General features: G+C 32.4%; 1 protein-coding gene across 15 annotated transcripts in view; it reads right to left on the bottom strand.

Moving 5' to 3' along the window:
• Positions 1-16,730, bottom strand: part of PPIP5K2 (diphosphoinositol pentakisphosphate kinase 2) — a 70,093-nt gene that overhangs the window by 6,251 nt on the left and 47,112 nt on the right. For 2 of the 15 annotated variants that reach the window (XM_032476443.1, XM_032476442.1), the window contains exons 22-30: positions 16,230-16,337; positions 16,023-16,139; positions 13,318-13,485; positions 11,645-11,761; positions 10,790-10,963; positions 9,385-9,457; positions 7,653-7,772; positions 6,713-6,775; positions 3,158-3,298 (exon numbers count right to left, since the gene is read on the bottom strand). In XM_032476443.1, the coding sequence (XP_032332334.1) occupies positions 3,158-3,298; positions 6,713-6,775; positions 7,653-7,772; positions 9,385-9,457; positions 10,790-10,963; positions 11,645-11,761; positions 13,318-13,485; positions 16,023-16,139; positions 16,230-16,337 (1,081 nt within the window). The remainder of the gene's footprint in view (positions 1-3,157; positions 3,299-6,712; positions 6,776-7,652; positions 7,773-9,384; positions 9,458-10,789; positions 10,964-11,644; positions 11,762-13,317; positions 13,486-16,022; positions 16,140-16,229; positions 16,338-16,730) is intronic. The other 13 variants (XM_032476446.1, XM_006186700.3, XM_032476450.1 and 10 more) reach the window with 10 other exon arrangements.

Genomic DNA, 16,730 nt, shown 5'->3' with positions numbered 1-16,730 from the left:
ATCTTCATGCAAGGGAATTTTAGAGGGTTTTTTTCCCTTTCTACAAGGTGGGGGGATTGAGAGGTGTGAAATGGAAAAGTAGGGATAATTCTTAAGCATGAGGTCCTCTGGGAAAAACCAGGGAGGAGTGGAGGACCACTGGAATGATCTTCTGGGTTCCTAAACAAGGGCGGTGAGGACATAACAAAAAACAGATTTGCCTATTTTTACAGTTTTGGAAGAGGACCTGATAGCTAATAAACAGTGTGTCTCTGAAAAATCAATATGTGGGCCAATTATGGTAAATGTGCCTTAGGCAGTTGATACGTACATTAAATGAATATAAATTCCACTGGCAGAAGATCAATGTTGTCACTAATAAAATAATATGTAAGTGATTAAAAAGTCCCTAAGACATCATAAAAAGAAACACATCATTACTTAGCTCCTTCCTGCCTGCATTTTTTAATCCTATTGTAACTTCCACTTCTAACTTATCCAATTAGTATTCTCACACTTTTCCCCCCAATCTGATATTATCAGTGCCCCAATGTAAGCTATCTATCAGTTACCACAAAATGGATTAACTTTGTCCTAGGTGAGGAAAAAAAGATTTTAATGACAGATATTAATGTCTTCTCCCTTGTTATAAACACCACAAAATCAGTGTAGTTCTATATTATGATGTTACTTCCTCGGCAATCATGGAATTAAGTATAAATAATGTAAATATATTGTGATTACTAAAAAGTAATTCTACAGTTATATGATAAAATATAGGATTCAGATACTTCCATCATAATTGGCACCTTACTTTCTTTAATATTCAAAAAGAATGAAAAAACCATATACTTAAGAGATCTGGCTTTTAGTCTTGATTGGCCACTAACTAGGTTATTTACCCTATGGTGTCTTTCTAAGTTTTCTCCTTAAAACAGTAAACTTTTCTCAGGGGGGAGGATATAGCTCAAGCAGTAGAGCACATGCTTAGCATACACAAGGTCCTGGGTTCAATCCCCAGCACCTCCTCTAAAAATAAATAAATATGTAAACCTAATTTACCTCCCCTCCCCGACAAAAACCAAACAACAGCAATAACAAAACAGTAAACTTTTCTCAAGTGAAATCTTAAATAAAATGGATCAAAGCAGATACTCTGGTTGAAGCAGCCATGGAAGACACAAGGTCTAACCATTTAGCATCTTTCTCTTCCTTGCGTAACTTCCAAAAGCTCTTGGGAATACAGTCTGAAGACCAGTGAACTAGATTAACTCCAAGGTTTATCCAATTCTACCAACTGCATTAATTACATTTACTTTCTCATCTAGTTCCCTTAGTAAGTAACGGTATGAAATTTTAAGAAAGCTGGAGGGATTGGGGTACAACCCATATCCATAATATAGAGAAGAGTAAATTAGAACTGGAAAAGGAATTTAATATCCTTCATTTCATTAATATACCTCAATAATACACTCTGAGGAAATGAATTCACTAACCACAGTAATAAAGCCATCATAAAATAGCAGTGTCATAGCATAAGCCTTCAAAGATTATCTTTTTGTAAATATTCCACCAAAGTTCTCTTGAAAACAGATGTCATTATTGCTGCTTTACCTTTAAGACATTTACTGAAGATCTTCTAAATTCAAAACAGCATTGCTATACACTCTAAATTCTTATTTACTAGTTATAATCTTTCTTTAATCTCTATTTTAAGGTTTGTAATCCCTGAGCCAGGGAAGCAGTGAAACATTAAGTATAAAGAGGGGTAAAGGGAAAATGAGAATTTATTCAGATTCTCTACTGTGTTCTGAGGAGCAACATTGTCCATTCTGTCAGCTAACAGAGAACATAAAAGGAGATAAACACCCTCCAATTTCCTGACTTTGACTTTACAGCCTAGAGGTTTTTTCATTTGGAGTATTATCAATTCTCAGAATTAGACATTCATGTGCAAATTTAAAACCGAAACCTACTTCCCCAAACCATTCCTAAAGTGAAATATTTTAGCAGATTTATAGCAAGATACCTTTCCATTACGATTAATGATTGAAAGCAGGCTTCTACCACCAGAAGTGGAAGAAAAGGGAAAGGGCACTACACTGAAGAAATGCAGAGGCACCACTGGACAGAATATAATGTGAACAGAACTCTCCAGAATAATACAATGCCATTGCCCCAGAAAGGGAAAGCAAGACATCAAAGTGGCTTTCATCCCAAGACCTCTAATTTTATTCTTGGGAGAAACATATTTACAGCATTCTTCTTACAAAAAGGAGCCAGGTATACACAGAGTTTGTAGCTTTTCTAAGATACGACTAGGACTAGCAACTCTTACTCTAAGTGGAGCACTCTCTCCCGAGTCAAACGCCTCTTAAACTGTAAGTTCCAATGTGTCAAAGGATCCTACAGAGCTGACTGTGACAACAGCCAGCAGACTCCTCACACCTAGACAGGTAGCCCTGAACACTTCCCAAACTGATGCACCTCAGAGTAGTTCCACATGACGTTTAAATGTGTTACCAAAAAAGCGTTTTCTCAAAAAGTAAGTTTTGGAAAATGTGGGTGTATAGCTTTCTTTATAGAAGAACCTTAGCTGTTTCTATGCTGATGTACTACTCCTCTCCAAAGGCAGGCAGGATATGACGAACAGTTTCTAAAACTTACTTAGCCGTTAACCCTTTTTCTTCATATACACAAATTAACCTCTTCAGAATATTTTCTGATGACACAATTTGAAAAACTGTTGCCCTAATTTCCCCCCTTTTTTTGTAAGAAAAAAGATTTTTGGGAAGGGTCAAGAAAAGTGGTACATTGCATATTATACCAAGGAATTCCAAATAATCTTCTTTTACACCCCTTTCCTAAAATTCTATTTATGCTATTCTATTCTATGATCACTACTTGAATTTGTTTTAATAATTCTTTTTATATTCGGGGGGAGTGTATAGCTCAAGTGGTAGAGTGCATGCTTAGCATGTACAAGTTCCTGGGTTCAATCCCCAGTACCTCCTGTAAAAATAAGTAAATAAATAAACCTAATTACCGCTCCCTCCCGTCCCCCCCAAAAACAACAACAAAAAAGCAAAAACAAAACAAAAAACAAAAAGAAAGAAAGCTTTTTATATTCAGATAACATCTACTACCTAATTATCAAATAATAGTAATAATTTCCTACAGATTTCAGGGGTCTTCCGTGGAACTTCACTTGATGGAGAAGCAATGGAAGCAAGGAAGTCATCCACCTGCTTTAAAGACAGGGCATTGTGAAGAGTTTCTAGAGGACAAATAGATGGCACCATGGAATACAATTCAAAGCCTGAGGAAAAAAAACAAAACAAACAAACAAAAAGTTGGATATTTAAAAAATCACTAATTAAAAAGGAAGAGGACCACTGCTTAGAACTGGACAGTTTAGGTCTTTTCAATCTATCACATGCAAACACACGAGATCTCTGAAGTCATGACACCAGATGCTATGCAGTATGGGGCTGGAACAAGATGTGACAAGATTTCATTTTAAACATAACCACATAGTATATAGCATGCACACAATTTCATTCTGTGTTTTGGTAAAATCTAAGAATAATACTTAAAGAAAAAAACCTGGGGTAAAAAAACAGGAAAAAATTTTTTTTTTCAGTTTTACTTTTTAAAATTAGGTCTATTTGATAGGCGAGTAAGCTGATGCCATGATGTGTCCCTGATGCCAGGATGCTAAAGGTAACTTCTTGTTGAAAAACAATTTTGTGATTTCTTGTGAAGAGTGATTTTAAATACTTCTCTAGTCATACCAAGGCCAACAAGATTCTCTAGTGTGACCCCCAAACAACATTCTTCATTTACACTGACATTAAAATTCCAAAACATGTTTCACCTACCTTTATTGAATTAACACAGTAATTCTAATGGTTGAAAATTACTAACTACAGTCAGGCCAAGTAAAAAACAATACAAAATACAAACATGTCTGTATTCAACAATGGCACAGAAATACAAAAATTTCATGAAACAAACCATGCAGATATGTATTAATACCACCAGTGAAACAAAAGTACTTAAATACACAGTTTTTTAAAAACAAATAGGATATAAGTTATTCCCTTAAAAAAATGTGTTTACTTCAACTTTATTCAAATGAATGGCTTTTAAAATTGCTTTTATATATAACTAAAAATAACAACTCTTTCTGCATCTACTCTTTGAAAAATTCAAACTAATTTTTTCCCAAAGAAAATACTTTAATAGGTCTTATATAAAGTCTAATATTGTTAACTTAAAAGTTAACTAAACTCAGACTGGAAAACCCTCTGCTTCAATAGACATGTGCTTATTTTAATACTGACTGATATTTACTTAATTTAGCAAGAAAACAATGATCTAAGAACTGTCTAAATCTTAGCTGGACTAAAGAGAATCTAATCTTCCAGTGAAAATCACTAAACGATTTACAAAACTGATGCAAACCAAAGCATGACAGAACATAATATATACTTAAAAACAAACAAACAAACTATAATACCATAATAGCAGCTAAAGCGCCTAAGTTAAGCACTAAAGAAATTAGGCTGGCACAAGTATTATATTTTAAGTACAAGATTCATGCAAGTAAGCGCAAACCCTTTCTTTGCATTAAGCTAAACTTAACATTATGTTTTTTTTTTAAATCCTTTCTCAGAAAATCTTTTGTAACAACTATTTTCTTGCATTTGCCTGTTAGATTTTATAACAGGCAAATGACAATATAGTGAAGTCCCTCTGGACTACTTTTCCATTTATCTTTAGCAAACTTTCTCTTTAAGGCACAATGAAAGGGTTAACGCAGCAATTTAAAAAGCCACCCTGCTGTCATGTTTAGAAGCTATGAACACATACCACTGGAGCCTAGAAATTCCACAGAGGAAACGGACCAGCACCTATAGAGGTGTAGGTGTTCTGCACAGAGGCCCAGAAAATAAGGTAAAGCACTGTCAGAAGATACTTGTTTCACCATGTTCCTTGAACTAAAGATGAAGGGGAGGGGTAAGTCCATGATATGTGTTAAAATGGAAATAACATGAAAGTTAAGGGAAATAAAAGTAAAAGAAAGAATCAAATGACAATTTATAAGACAGATATGACAACACAGCATAAAAAAGAAAAAAAGAAAATTTGAAAACCCCAAAGAAGTTGAAAGGGATGCATTTTATACACATCTAGTTGCACAATGTGTGGAAAAGCCTAAACCAAAGGAATACAAAACTACTCTATTTTTTAAAAAGCCTAAACCAAAGGAATACAAAACTACTCTATTTTCTGTTAAACTTAACAAAAGTTGTTTTTTTTTCTCCCCCAAGCTTTGGTAAATACAGATTTCTCCAATATAAAACTTGCAATACTGGCTATGAACACATAAGCATTCTGCACAAAAGCTATAGTCCGTTTTTAAACCTGCAATGTCTCTTCTTAGAATTTTGTGACTTGTTTTTCTTGTGACGTCAGTTTTTCTTCTAAGAAGTTCTTATGCATGTGGGTTCTTTAGAAGCTGCAGGTGTATCAAATAAGGATTTTTTTTTCCTTCAAAAAGAAGCATTGAAACAACTTCAATGGAGGGAAAGCACATTAAGCTTTAAGGCTAAAGTTTTAGTTGTTGAGGATCAGATCTTCTTACTCCAAGAAGTATTAGTGCACTGTTATTTAGGTGTGCTGTTAAAGGATCCAGAAGGGGGAGAATGACCATGAACTTGTGTTCAATCCTTTAGCTCCACAAAAGTTTTTGAAAGATATGACTTGAGTTTTTGAAAGACTTATTTGCAGTTAAAAAGAAAAGCTAAAAAAGTTGCAGGGATAAAACTGCCTTCATCCTGAATAAAGGTAAAACCTGTGTGTTTTCCTTTAAATTCTTTGATCCTGAATTATTTGAAAATGATCAGTAAATACTCCCTCTTGCCCCACAAGAAAAAGCTCCATGTAAGAAAGCTGTAAGAGTGCAGGAATTCAGTTTATACATAATGGCCACAAAACACCTTCTTATTCAACCTCAAAAATTAAATTTAATTGAATTTGGCTTTCTAGATTTTTAGCTTAGTCTTCTTAACAAGAGTCCTCCAAATTTTAACAGAAAACAATTTTGTTTGACAGCAGCAAACCACATTGCCACATGAGGACAAGGTGAATGCTAAATTAAGTTATCAGAGTGCTCCAGACCAAGTTGGGTTTTGCTTTAGACAGCCAGGGGTAAATGATGTTACACAGTGAAACCTGTATCCCCTGGTTCCCAAGAACTTATCAAAGACACATCTCATTTAGCTATTTGACAAATGTAGCTTTGTATTTTTGTTAAATAGCTCAACAAAACAACCATATGATCAGAAAAGAAGTTAGGAAGAAAAAAAAATTAAAACTGTTGAGAATTAAGAAGAAAATAAATAATACTAATTGTATTTTTTTAATTATGTAGATTAATCACTTGAGAAATCAGAAGGAATTCTTAGGTGCTAATTAAGTATTAAAACTCATCATCAATGTGGTCATTTAAAAGTTTGATGAATAGTATTAAATTATTGTATAAATTACAGCTAAAAAGGGAGCTAGACAGTATCAATATTTTGGGTGAATACTAAGTAGAATTGTATGCCAATTGAAATTAAGGACTGAGAAATGAATGATACTGTATACCCCACACTTTGAAATAAAAGAAAAATTAAAAAGGATGAAGCAGGGGAGTATCTTTTAAAATAAAAGCAAAACGTACCATTGGTTGGGTGTCGAGCAAATGAGATAGAAAACCTTTTAACAGCAGAACCACGTGTGGCGTCTGAGAAAGAGAAAAACAGGTACCTGAAATTCGTAACAGCTACCAAAAGAACACTTAAAAAAAGAGGGGGAAAAACAAATATACAAGGAGGTTAGAATTAGGTGACATGCAGAAGGCACAATGAGAGAGGGTAATAAGCCAAATACTGGTTAAAAGAAGAAAAATGGCTTGATGATAGAGGCCTAGTGTTTAATGAAATATACAAAAGAAAGAAAAGCAGGATGAGCTGGCAATTCTGGTAAATCAATGTTTTACTGACTAAAATAAGTTTGTGGATACATGAGAAAAAGTTTTAAATAAAGCTAATCCTGAAAGGGCTAATAAATACTCTTATTAACAAAAGGAACAAATTTCCATCAGTCTCAAGAGGCATTCTGAATATTAAAATTTAAGGTGTATTTAACAACTGTGAGGATTTTCTTCCACTGGGGATTTTAAAATATACTCATCTTATGTTTATTGAAATAAAAATATTGCCAATGTGATATTTTCTTCTACTTATAAACATTCCATTCACTTTATTTAGATCAGTATCAGTAAGTAAAATAAAGGATAACAATCAAAAGACATTTAAAAGATCAAACCAAGATTTTTTCTTTATAATATGGCTTACCAACTGTCTAAAAGAATACACATGATGCAGTTCTAAATTTCACAAACTGCTCATTGAGCAAGCACTGGAAGTCTAACTACAATTAACTGATGAGACGTGGATCCAAATAGCAGGTAACAGAACACTGATAGGCACTTAGACAAAAGGTGCTAGGGTTCCACTTCAGTCAGTCAGCGCCTTAGGCTTGCCTTGGGGAAACAGCGTATGCCCATGGGTGTGTGCGTGGGTGCAGGTATGAATCTGTGTGTGCATGTGTGCACATACCATCTATGCAGCCAGAAGAGGTCAGCTTTTTACGATGAGTACGAGCATAATCCTGTAGGTTAGGTGCACTTGAAGAACCCCCGAGCACCGAGGTGCTAAACAGGCCCGCACAGTGAGACCCTGATGGGAGTTAGAGAAAATACATACAACAACGGGTGTTCTTCCATTCACATTGGGAATTCATGCAGCATGCAGTAACACGGCTCTTACCACAAATACTTGGCAGTGCCTTGAACAGGCTCACAATTCACTTATGTCAACTTTAATACAGTCACTACCACCATTTACCATATGTACAATTGGAGGTATTTTACACTGGAGAAAATGTTCTTTGAGGACATATGTCCACAAAATAATTAAACATATACAGATGATAAGTATTAAAAATACTACCATAAAAATTAATCTAGGATAAGAAATTCTGTCAATTTGCCTGAGCAGGCCATATTAAAAAAAACCTCTCCTAGCACAAATTAAATCATATTAAATTAATATTCCTGAATGTATGTAAATGAAGAACTTTTTCTGATGTCCCTGAATTGGAGTTACCAATATCTGTTATGAAATAAAGCAAATCAAAGCTTCCTTATTTGTGAGATCAGGTGGAAACAATTCCTTTTAGGTGGTCACTGAGGCCTAAATCACTTTAAATTTCAAATACAAACGACTTAAGATTTTAATTAATAAGACCCCAGTGAAACACGTTATGAGCAAATAAAACATAGCCAGTATAAACTGATGCTTAATTTGTAGCAAAAGTCTTTACATCCAAGTAAAACTTTTACCACTGGGTAAAGATTAAGTAAAGTTCTATAAAATACATTATAATACATAAGGAAAGAAGTAATATATATGTGTGTGTGTATGTATCCAGATGTGGATATATACATATATACATCTGGCAAGATACTGTGGGAATATTAAAAGTTATCAACATAAGATACATGTAATAAAAGAAAGATTTGTTTCAAGTATGTTGGCATCAATGGGCAGTTCCTATACTTAGTGTACAGTCCGTGGTACATACATGTTGAAACGTATACTGAAATTTATTTCTGCTATTGTTAAACCAATTAGCAACTATTTACAGAAAATAGTATGTCAGTAATTCATATAATTTATCAACAATGACCTAAAACCAAAATAAGCTTAGAAAGGTCTTTTAAAATGTCGCTTTGCTTGAGTGTTAGCAAAGAACTAATTATGTTCTATAGGTCAATAAAGAGTAACATTGCCACTGTGTATTAGTTTTGCTTTGGTTTTCCTTAAGAGGTGATCAGAAGGGAAAATCAGTACATTCAGATAGGGTTTGAAACACTCCCCATTTAAACATTTTTTTAATCAGAAAAATAGAAGTTTTTTTTGCATGCGATGGCATATTTTCATCTTTATCAATGACAAAAATGAAGTTTCCTTCCTAAATTAAAAAATGTTGAGATTCTAACTTACAGAACACAGTATTAAAAACAAGCATTGGCAACTGGACTAAGTAGTTTACATTACGGGCATTCCAAGGGTTATAAAACAAAATTGAATGCTATTTCTTGTTTATTTTTATCAAAACCTTATTGTATATTTCAAAGTTTAAAACTTAACATTTCTGAATTAGTATATGTTAAATTAAAACTAAAGCATAGCATTTGGTCATGCTTTCACAACTGAAGAGTTTTACATGTGTGCGAAGTAGTGAGTTTAAGAAGGTTTGGAATACAATTTCCTGTAGACCACATACCTACAGTAGGGTTCTGCTTCTGTTCCACAAGAGTTCTTGGTGTTCGCAAGTAATTAGCATTTTCAGATACAACCTGCACAAGGAAAACAAAATAAATGAGGTAAAACAGTAAAATAAATTAAAAAGTCCATATTTCATTTGCAGCCTGTTCCAGACAGACACAGGTTAATAAGCTGTATGATAAATATTAGTAGAAATACATAAAATATGAAAGATCATGCAAGATCCCCTTCTGAAGGGAGTCCATTTCATATGAGGTCCTTGCAATGAAGTGGTGCGAAGCAGGCATTCAGAATTAAATATCATGTATGAAACAAGACAGATGAAAAGAAACAATTAATAGACTGATATAATTTCACTCTCTCTTAAAAGAAGCCAAATGCCCCACTCTTAAACAGCTCCTGTATTTGAAGGGGGAAAAAACAATCACAAACAAAAGAAAAGACAGACAGAGACTGTTGAGATCACCATACAATTACTGATCCATGCACAGGCTTTATCAGAGTAACCTTTAAATAATCACAGCCTTAATGGATACCATAATCCCTTTTCCTATAATCAAATGCATTGTATTTCCAAAAGGAAATTGTTGAAATTCTCGGAAAAGTCATGTGTAACAGCAGACCTTCCATTGTAAAAAAAAAAAACAAAAACAAAAAACAAAATAAAACAACACAATATTTTAAGTTTCCAAAAGTCATCACAGAAAGTCCTTCTGAAATCATTTTATTTTGACCCCTTTTGTAAGGGCATATTGTTAATGGGCACATATATATTGCTCCCTTTTATCTTAAAGAGAGCATTAAAATGTTATGTAACTAAAAAAAGAAAAAAAAAACATACTCTGTGTAATTAAATTAGATACTTCCAGATAACAGAGGGAGAGAACCATCAGTATTAGATGTATCCTGCTAATTAACACGGGGCCACATAAATTTTGATATTTAAAAAAATGTTCACATTCTCAGCAAAATCCAAATAGAATCTAGTTTTCAATTATGGGGTAAAAGGTTATTAAATTTTTTTACCATCAAACTATGTAATTTCATTTCTGAATGCTTTAAAGGACAATAAAGTAAAAAAAAAAAAAGTCAAAGAAAGATTTTTTTCCTTTAAAAAATTTTTTTTATTAACAAGGTTCCAGGAGTACAAAATTTATTTACTAATTTTTAAATCCTGGATATTTAAAACCGTCCCAGTAAAGATGCTAAACATATGCAATGTAAGCGGTTTCTTTCCCTCAAATATTATTCAATATCCCAAGAATTTTTAAATAAACTCCAAGTGAAAAAACAGAAGGATTTACTCTGATGTAAAATACAAGGGATTAGATGTCCTCAAAGACAGCTGTTTGTTGCTCTGAATGCGGGGAGGAAAAATGTTTAATGAAGTAAAGTTTAAAAACCTGTTGCCATGAGCCAAAAATACTGGATGTGAAAGCCAATGATTTGGGGGAGACAGGGGAAGAAGTGATTTGTTCCCCTGATCTGCGTCTTCGACGCCCAGTACCCACACCACTGGTGTAATGCAGCCAGGTACCAGTACCCTCTGGGCTAGACACACTCAGGGGGCTCTCTTCCTGGAAGTGAGAAAAGGGGCAAAAAAAAAAAAAAAAAAAAAAAAAGCAGAGCATGCAAAGTTAGATACAACAGAGCCAAATGATCAGAAAGAAAAAAAAATACAGTTTGTTCGCATTTGCTTATCAATTTTTAAAAGACTATGAAACAGTAATTTGGGAGCCAAATATTTCAGTATTTGAGAAATTGATAGGAATCACGTATAAAGCTAATTGCAGGTGATAACGATGAGAATTACCTTATTATCTTAAATACACAAAATATTTATACTGCTTAATAGTTGTCCCTTTCCTCTTAGAACTGGAAAGATTTTTAACAATTTTTAATCTTAGCAATTTAAAAAATATGAAAGTATTCTGCTTAATTTTAGATATTTAAGAGATTTTGTGCTACATTGGGTAAACTTTTCTACCCAAATAACTAAAGAAGCCTGCAGAGGGTTAAAGAGACTTCAATTTACATAAAGTATAAAAGAAGATCTGTCTGCCAGACAAAAAAAAATTGGAGACCATGAGATGGAGGATTCAAACTGCACTTGGTCACACTTTCAAGCTATCTGCTTGCTTATCCCCTCCGAAGATTATTTATAGAGTTCAGTAGGCAAAACATGCAGCAAACATTCTCATTTTACATGTTTGCATGTTCAGATTTCAGACAGTGAGGACAGAATAAAATCTACTTGCACAAAATGAAGAGAATAGTCTTTTTCTCTGTGTGTCTTTTGGAAGTACAAACTTCTGATATCCATGAAGATGGTGGACGCTGGAAAAAGTCTTCAAGGTTTTACTTGAATAATTTACCTTATGGAAGTAAAAGTTTAGCATGGCATAGAAATAATCTCTTGAAAGCAACTATTTAAGTATTTATGAGAAAAAGGTTTATCAATGTGTTCTGTATTTTAAGAGTTAACAAAGGGCAGTGATTTTGTTGAAGATTTTACAAATGAGTTGCAAAATGAAGGGCTCAGAATACATTTGACTGTATCAGTGTTATGGGCCTTTTTCTGGAGTGCAGAAAAAGGTTTAATTGTACAATTCTGAACAATCTGATACAATGCAGATTGCTTGTTCAACATCAAAATCACTGCCCTCACACAAATGGTAGTTTAGGTTATATTAACATAGGTCATTTTCCAATTTTCTAAAATTAAAGATGCCTAGACATAATCGCAGTTTTCTCATTCTTAAATTAAGCTATAATAGAACAAATAATCCCAAATTCTGTAATTGTTAATCATTCTTGTTTAAAATTAACTAAAAATACCACATTCAAGGGAACCCTAACCAGTATATAATTTCCATTATAAAATTATAACAGTCTGTGTTATTGATGGATATTTTTCCTATACATAATTGTCAAATTGGGACACATGTACCTGAAATTTGAGAATCAGAAAGCACTTATGTTTATATAATTTGGGGCTGCAGAAATAAGCATAATTCTTTTTTGTTGGTGTTCTTCTTACTCACCAACTTCTAGACAATGTATCTAACTCTTAAGAGTTGACATATTTAATCAATAACAAAAAATATTTTTCTAACTTAAAATTTGATGGTTCTTCTTATCTTAAAATTCTTGCTTTCTGCTTTTACTCAAGCATTTAGAAAACATTTATCAGCAGCACTACTAATCTCAAATCAGTGCTGGGAGAATGATCATATAGAGAATATAAATAACCCAAAATAAAGGTATTTGAAGTATAAATTGTTTACAGATGTTAAAGATTTACTTAAGCTTCATTCCAACTGTTCAGTTTTCCTTTTAAATGTTGTTTTAGTAGTTATTTAAATGTTATTTTATTAGTGAGTATAAGAATTAGCCTAAGTTATTTAATTATAGATCCTAATTCAAAGGTAAATTTTTCAATTATAGCATCAAATTTTCAAATTCCTATACTAACTTTTGCAATCAGGTTAACAGTTTAGAATTTCACCTCTTAATCTACAGCATCATTGGAATCAGTTGACTGAAGCAGCTACAGAAACTCCTCACTACTTTTAACCAAAAATTATCCCTAACTCATTAAATCAGACTTTTAAAAAAGTTCTTCTTAGAATAACCTAAGTGACAAGACAAAAAAAAAAAAATGGATCAGTGCTAACAAAGGCCTTATTTTACTATTTCTAGTCAATTTTGTTATGAAAACTATACATAAAGCTCCAGATTCTAAAATGAATCTTTATATTTTCTAACTGCCTCTATATTTTTAAAAATGTATTTGAAAAATAGATAAAGTTAACAATTAAAAATCTGTTAGGTTCCCAAGCTTCATAATTAAAGCTGTATTTTCTTTTCTGTTTTATTAAAATATAGTTAGTTTACCTTATAAAAAACACGCTCTGACACATATACTTACTTCATTTGTGGCCATCTTCCTAGATCTTGGAAGTGGAGACTTTCTGTGTATATGAATTGGCTCTGATACCATAGGTTTAAACAATATCACAGCTCGATCAACCTCATCTTTTTTAGAAGTATGTGGTTCTTCATCATTATCAATTTTAAAAGATCTCCTCCCTTCATTCTGTGCGCAAAGCATACAACATAATAAAATTCAGATAAAACAAATCAGTCTCTTCAGATGAACAAACTCAACCACCGAGTGTCTTAGTCACTTGAAGTACATATATAAGTTAATTTATTCAAGTGAATTAGTATTAATTGAATTCTTATAACACCCTAGTATTATTCTGGGTATTGAAAGACAGATAACAGAGTTCCTGACTTCAAGAAACATATATACTCTGTGGAGAAATTAAACAATGAAATAACAATAAAAAGCCATATAAAACAAAGTGCTTAATCAAGTTTCATCAAATGCCCAAATAAATAAGCAATAATAATAGATGACTGTAAGAAAGAACAGAGATCAGTTTTGTTATCAGTAAGGTCATCAAACCAAGCACAAACTAAAATAGCACCTGAATTTATAAATTTTAGAAAATTTAAATTCTATTCCAAATATTTCCCCAAATGTGATGACTGCATACTTAACAATCATTCAATGACTCACTAAGTATTTACTGAGCACATACCACGTGCCAAGATACAGATTAATAAGACACTGTTCCAAATTGTAAGAATCTCACTGGTATAGTATGGGAAACAGACATGATAAAAAAATTTATACTAAACATCTATATGTCATAGAATAGGTAAAATGGGGCATGGTCATACAGCAAAACACATATTTTAAAGCAATAAGAATGGACAAACTAAGACTAAATACAATTACATCAATGAATCTCACAAACATGTCATGTCAAAAGAAGCCAAGTAGAAGTATATGAAAACCTTCATCGAACCAAGGGGTATAAAAAATAAAATAAAATAAAATAAAACAACCTCTTTAACTAGGTAATGTATACCTAAAAACTTGGGACAATCATCACAGTTAATAATAAATCATTGAAAGACAAGAATGTCATCATCACTAGGCCTATTCAACATTTTGGTAGATATCTGTCACCATTCAGATACGATCACATACATAGAAAATCCAAATGACTCTATGGATAAATTATCAGAATGAAAAAATAGCATGTAGTAGGTTGTTAGTTATAAAATCTTTACACAAAAATGAGTTAAAATTCAATATGAAAATAGTAAACAGAAAATGAAATTTAAATAAGCTGTTTATGATAACATCAAAAACACAAAGAACTTTGGAATTAATACAACAAAGGTAATACAAAACAGTAAAAAAGTCTTAATTTTATCAAAAAGGTAAAAATAATAGCTAAATAAATTCAGAGATATGCCAAGTCCTTGGATTAGATACAATTCTGTAAACATATTATTTCTCTCAAAACTGGTCTGCATCATTTATGTAATCTCAATCAAAATCCCAAATTCTCTTTGAAACCTTACCTTTCACTTAAGTTTGGGAATGAATGAGGATGCTTAGTATAAACACTTCTTTTCAATATCATACTGGTCTTAGCCAGTAGCACTTCACGAAAAGCATATTCAAACGGCTAATGAATATAAGAAAAGGTGCTAATCCTTATTGGTTGTGAGAACAATGTAAATTTAAATCACAATGAGATATCACCACATAACCCCCAAAATAGCTACATTAAAAACATTAATCATACCAAGTGCTGATAAGGATCTGGTAATATCTTTGAAAAGCTAATTGACTGTATTTTAAAAAGCTGAACATATGCATACACTATAATTCATCAATTTTACACCTAGACGTATATCCAAAAGAAGTGTATAAATATGTTCAGAAAAAGACCTGTACAAGAATTTTTATATAAGCATCCATCTTCAAACCCTGAAAACAAATCAAATGATCATCACAGTAAAATGAATTAACAAGTTACACTTGTATTTATTTAAGGAAACCCATATGGCTACAAAAATGAAGAACAGAATAGATGAATCTGAAGCAATAATGAAAGAAAGAAGCGAAGCCTAAAGCACATATTTTGTGATTTCATTTATATAAAGTTCAAAAATAGACAAAATTCATCTATGGTGTCAGAAGTCATGAGAGTTAGGCATCTCTGAGGAGAAGGCAAGGACGTTGTGATACAGAGGTGACAAAAGTGATTCTTCTGAAATGGTGATATTATTCTACGACCTGGCTAGTTTTTTCACAACTGTGTTTATTTTGTGATATGTTATTAAACTGTACATGTATGATTTAGGTATGTTTATAAACATGCATTATAGTTCAGTAAAAAACTTTTAAACTGAGTACATATTTAACCTTGTAGGATTATTTTAAGGATTAAAAGGCAATAATTCATGACAAGTACTTAGCATGGTAAAGCATGAACTAGTCCTCAAATAAAACAACAACCAAAACCAAAAATAAAGTTATAGTTATTCATTCTAAATACTGATCTTAAAAACTGAGAAAATCTAGAAAAAACATAAAATTCTAATGTGCCTAAAAATGCTGTCTATACAAATCATACTTCAAGAAGTATAAACTATCTTGCTACTTAGTAGTTGGATTAAGAATCACGGTACTTTATAGAAAATTCATAAAGAAACCTCATGAAAATCTAGAACTGCAGTAAGCACTGAGAATTTCATCTTCATTACCTCCCTTGAAGCTGGTCTATATCCATAGCCAGATGGTAAATTTTTGTCTTCTTCACATCCTTTGGCTCCTGGACTGAAGTGTAATTCAACATGAAAGCGTTCCTCAGAGGAAAGATCCTAAAGAATATTATAGAACATTTTCAGAACAAGAAACTTCAAACCATTTATTTACCGCTGGTAACACACATAAATCGAGAACTCTGTTACCTTGTTAGGATCCTCATAAAGCATGATAACAATTTGAGTCATGTAGTTGAGTTCATTGACAACATTTAAATAATCCATAGCTCGTTTCCACTGTTCATCCTTTGACTCCTGAACAAAGGTATATGATAAGCATTTTCTAGTATTATATTACTTGAAAATCACTTATTTTTGTTATGGTAATTTGTTGTTCAATCCTGATTGATACCACACAAATAAATTGAATACTTATATGTACAATCTTTTCAAGTAACTCCACTTATTTAAGTCTTAATAAATTATTTAAGCATAAATAAATTATTTTAAAAATTTCTTAACAGTAGCAATAGAAACTCCAGTGGTAACTTTTAAAAAACAACTCATAGGAAGTAAAAATAAAGAATCTCTTAAATATGACACCTACAATTGTAATTCTTAGGGTAAGAGACAATTTTTAATCTTAAGTTTCAAAATACCTAACATAGTGTCATGCTTCATAAGCAGACTGTCTCATAAAAGTATTGC

This window comes from Camelus ferus, chromosome 3, assembly GCF_009834535.1.
Source record: "Camelus ferus isolate YT-003-E chromosome 3, BCGSAC_Cfer_1.0, whole genome shotgun sequence".
Taxonomy (NCBI): Eukaryota; Metazoa; Chordata; class Mammalia; order Artiodactyla; family Camelidae; genus Camelus; species Camelus ferus.
This window is presented reverse-complemented; position numbering and strand designations above follow the sequence as displayed.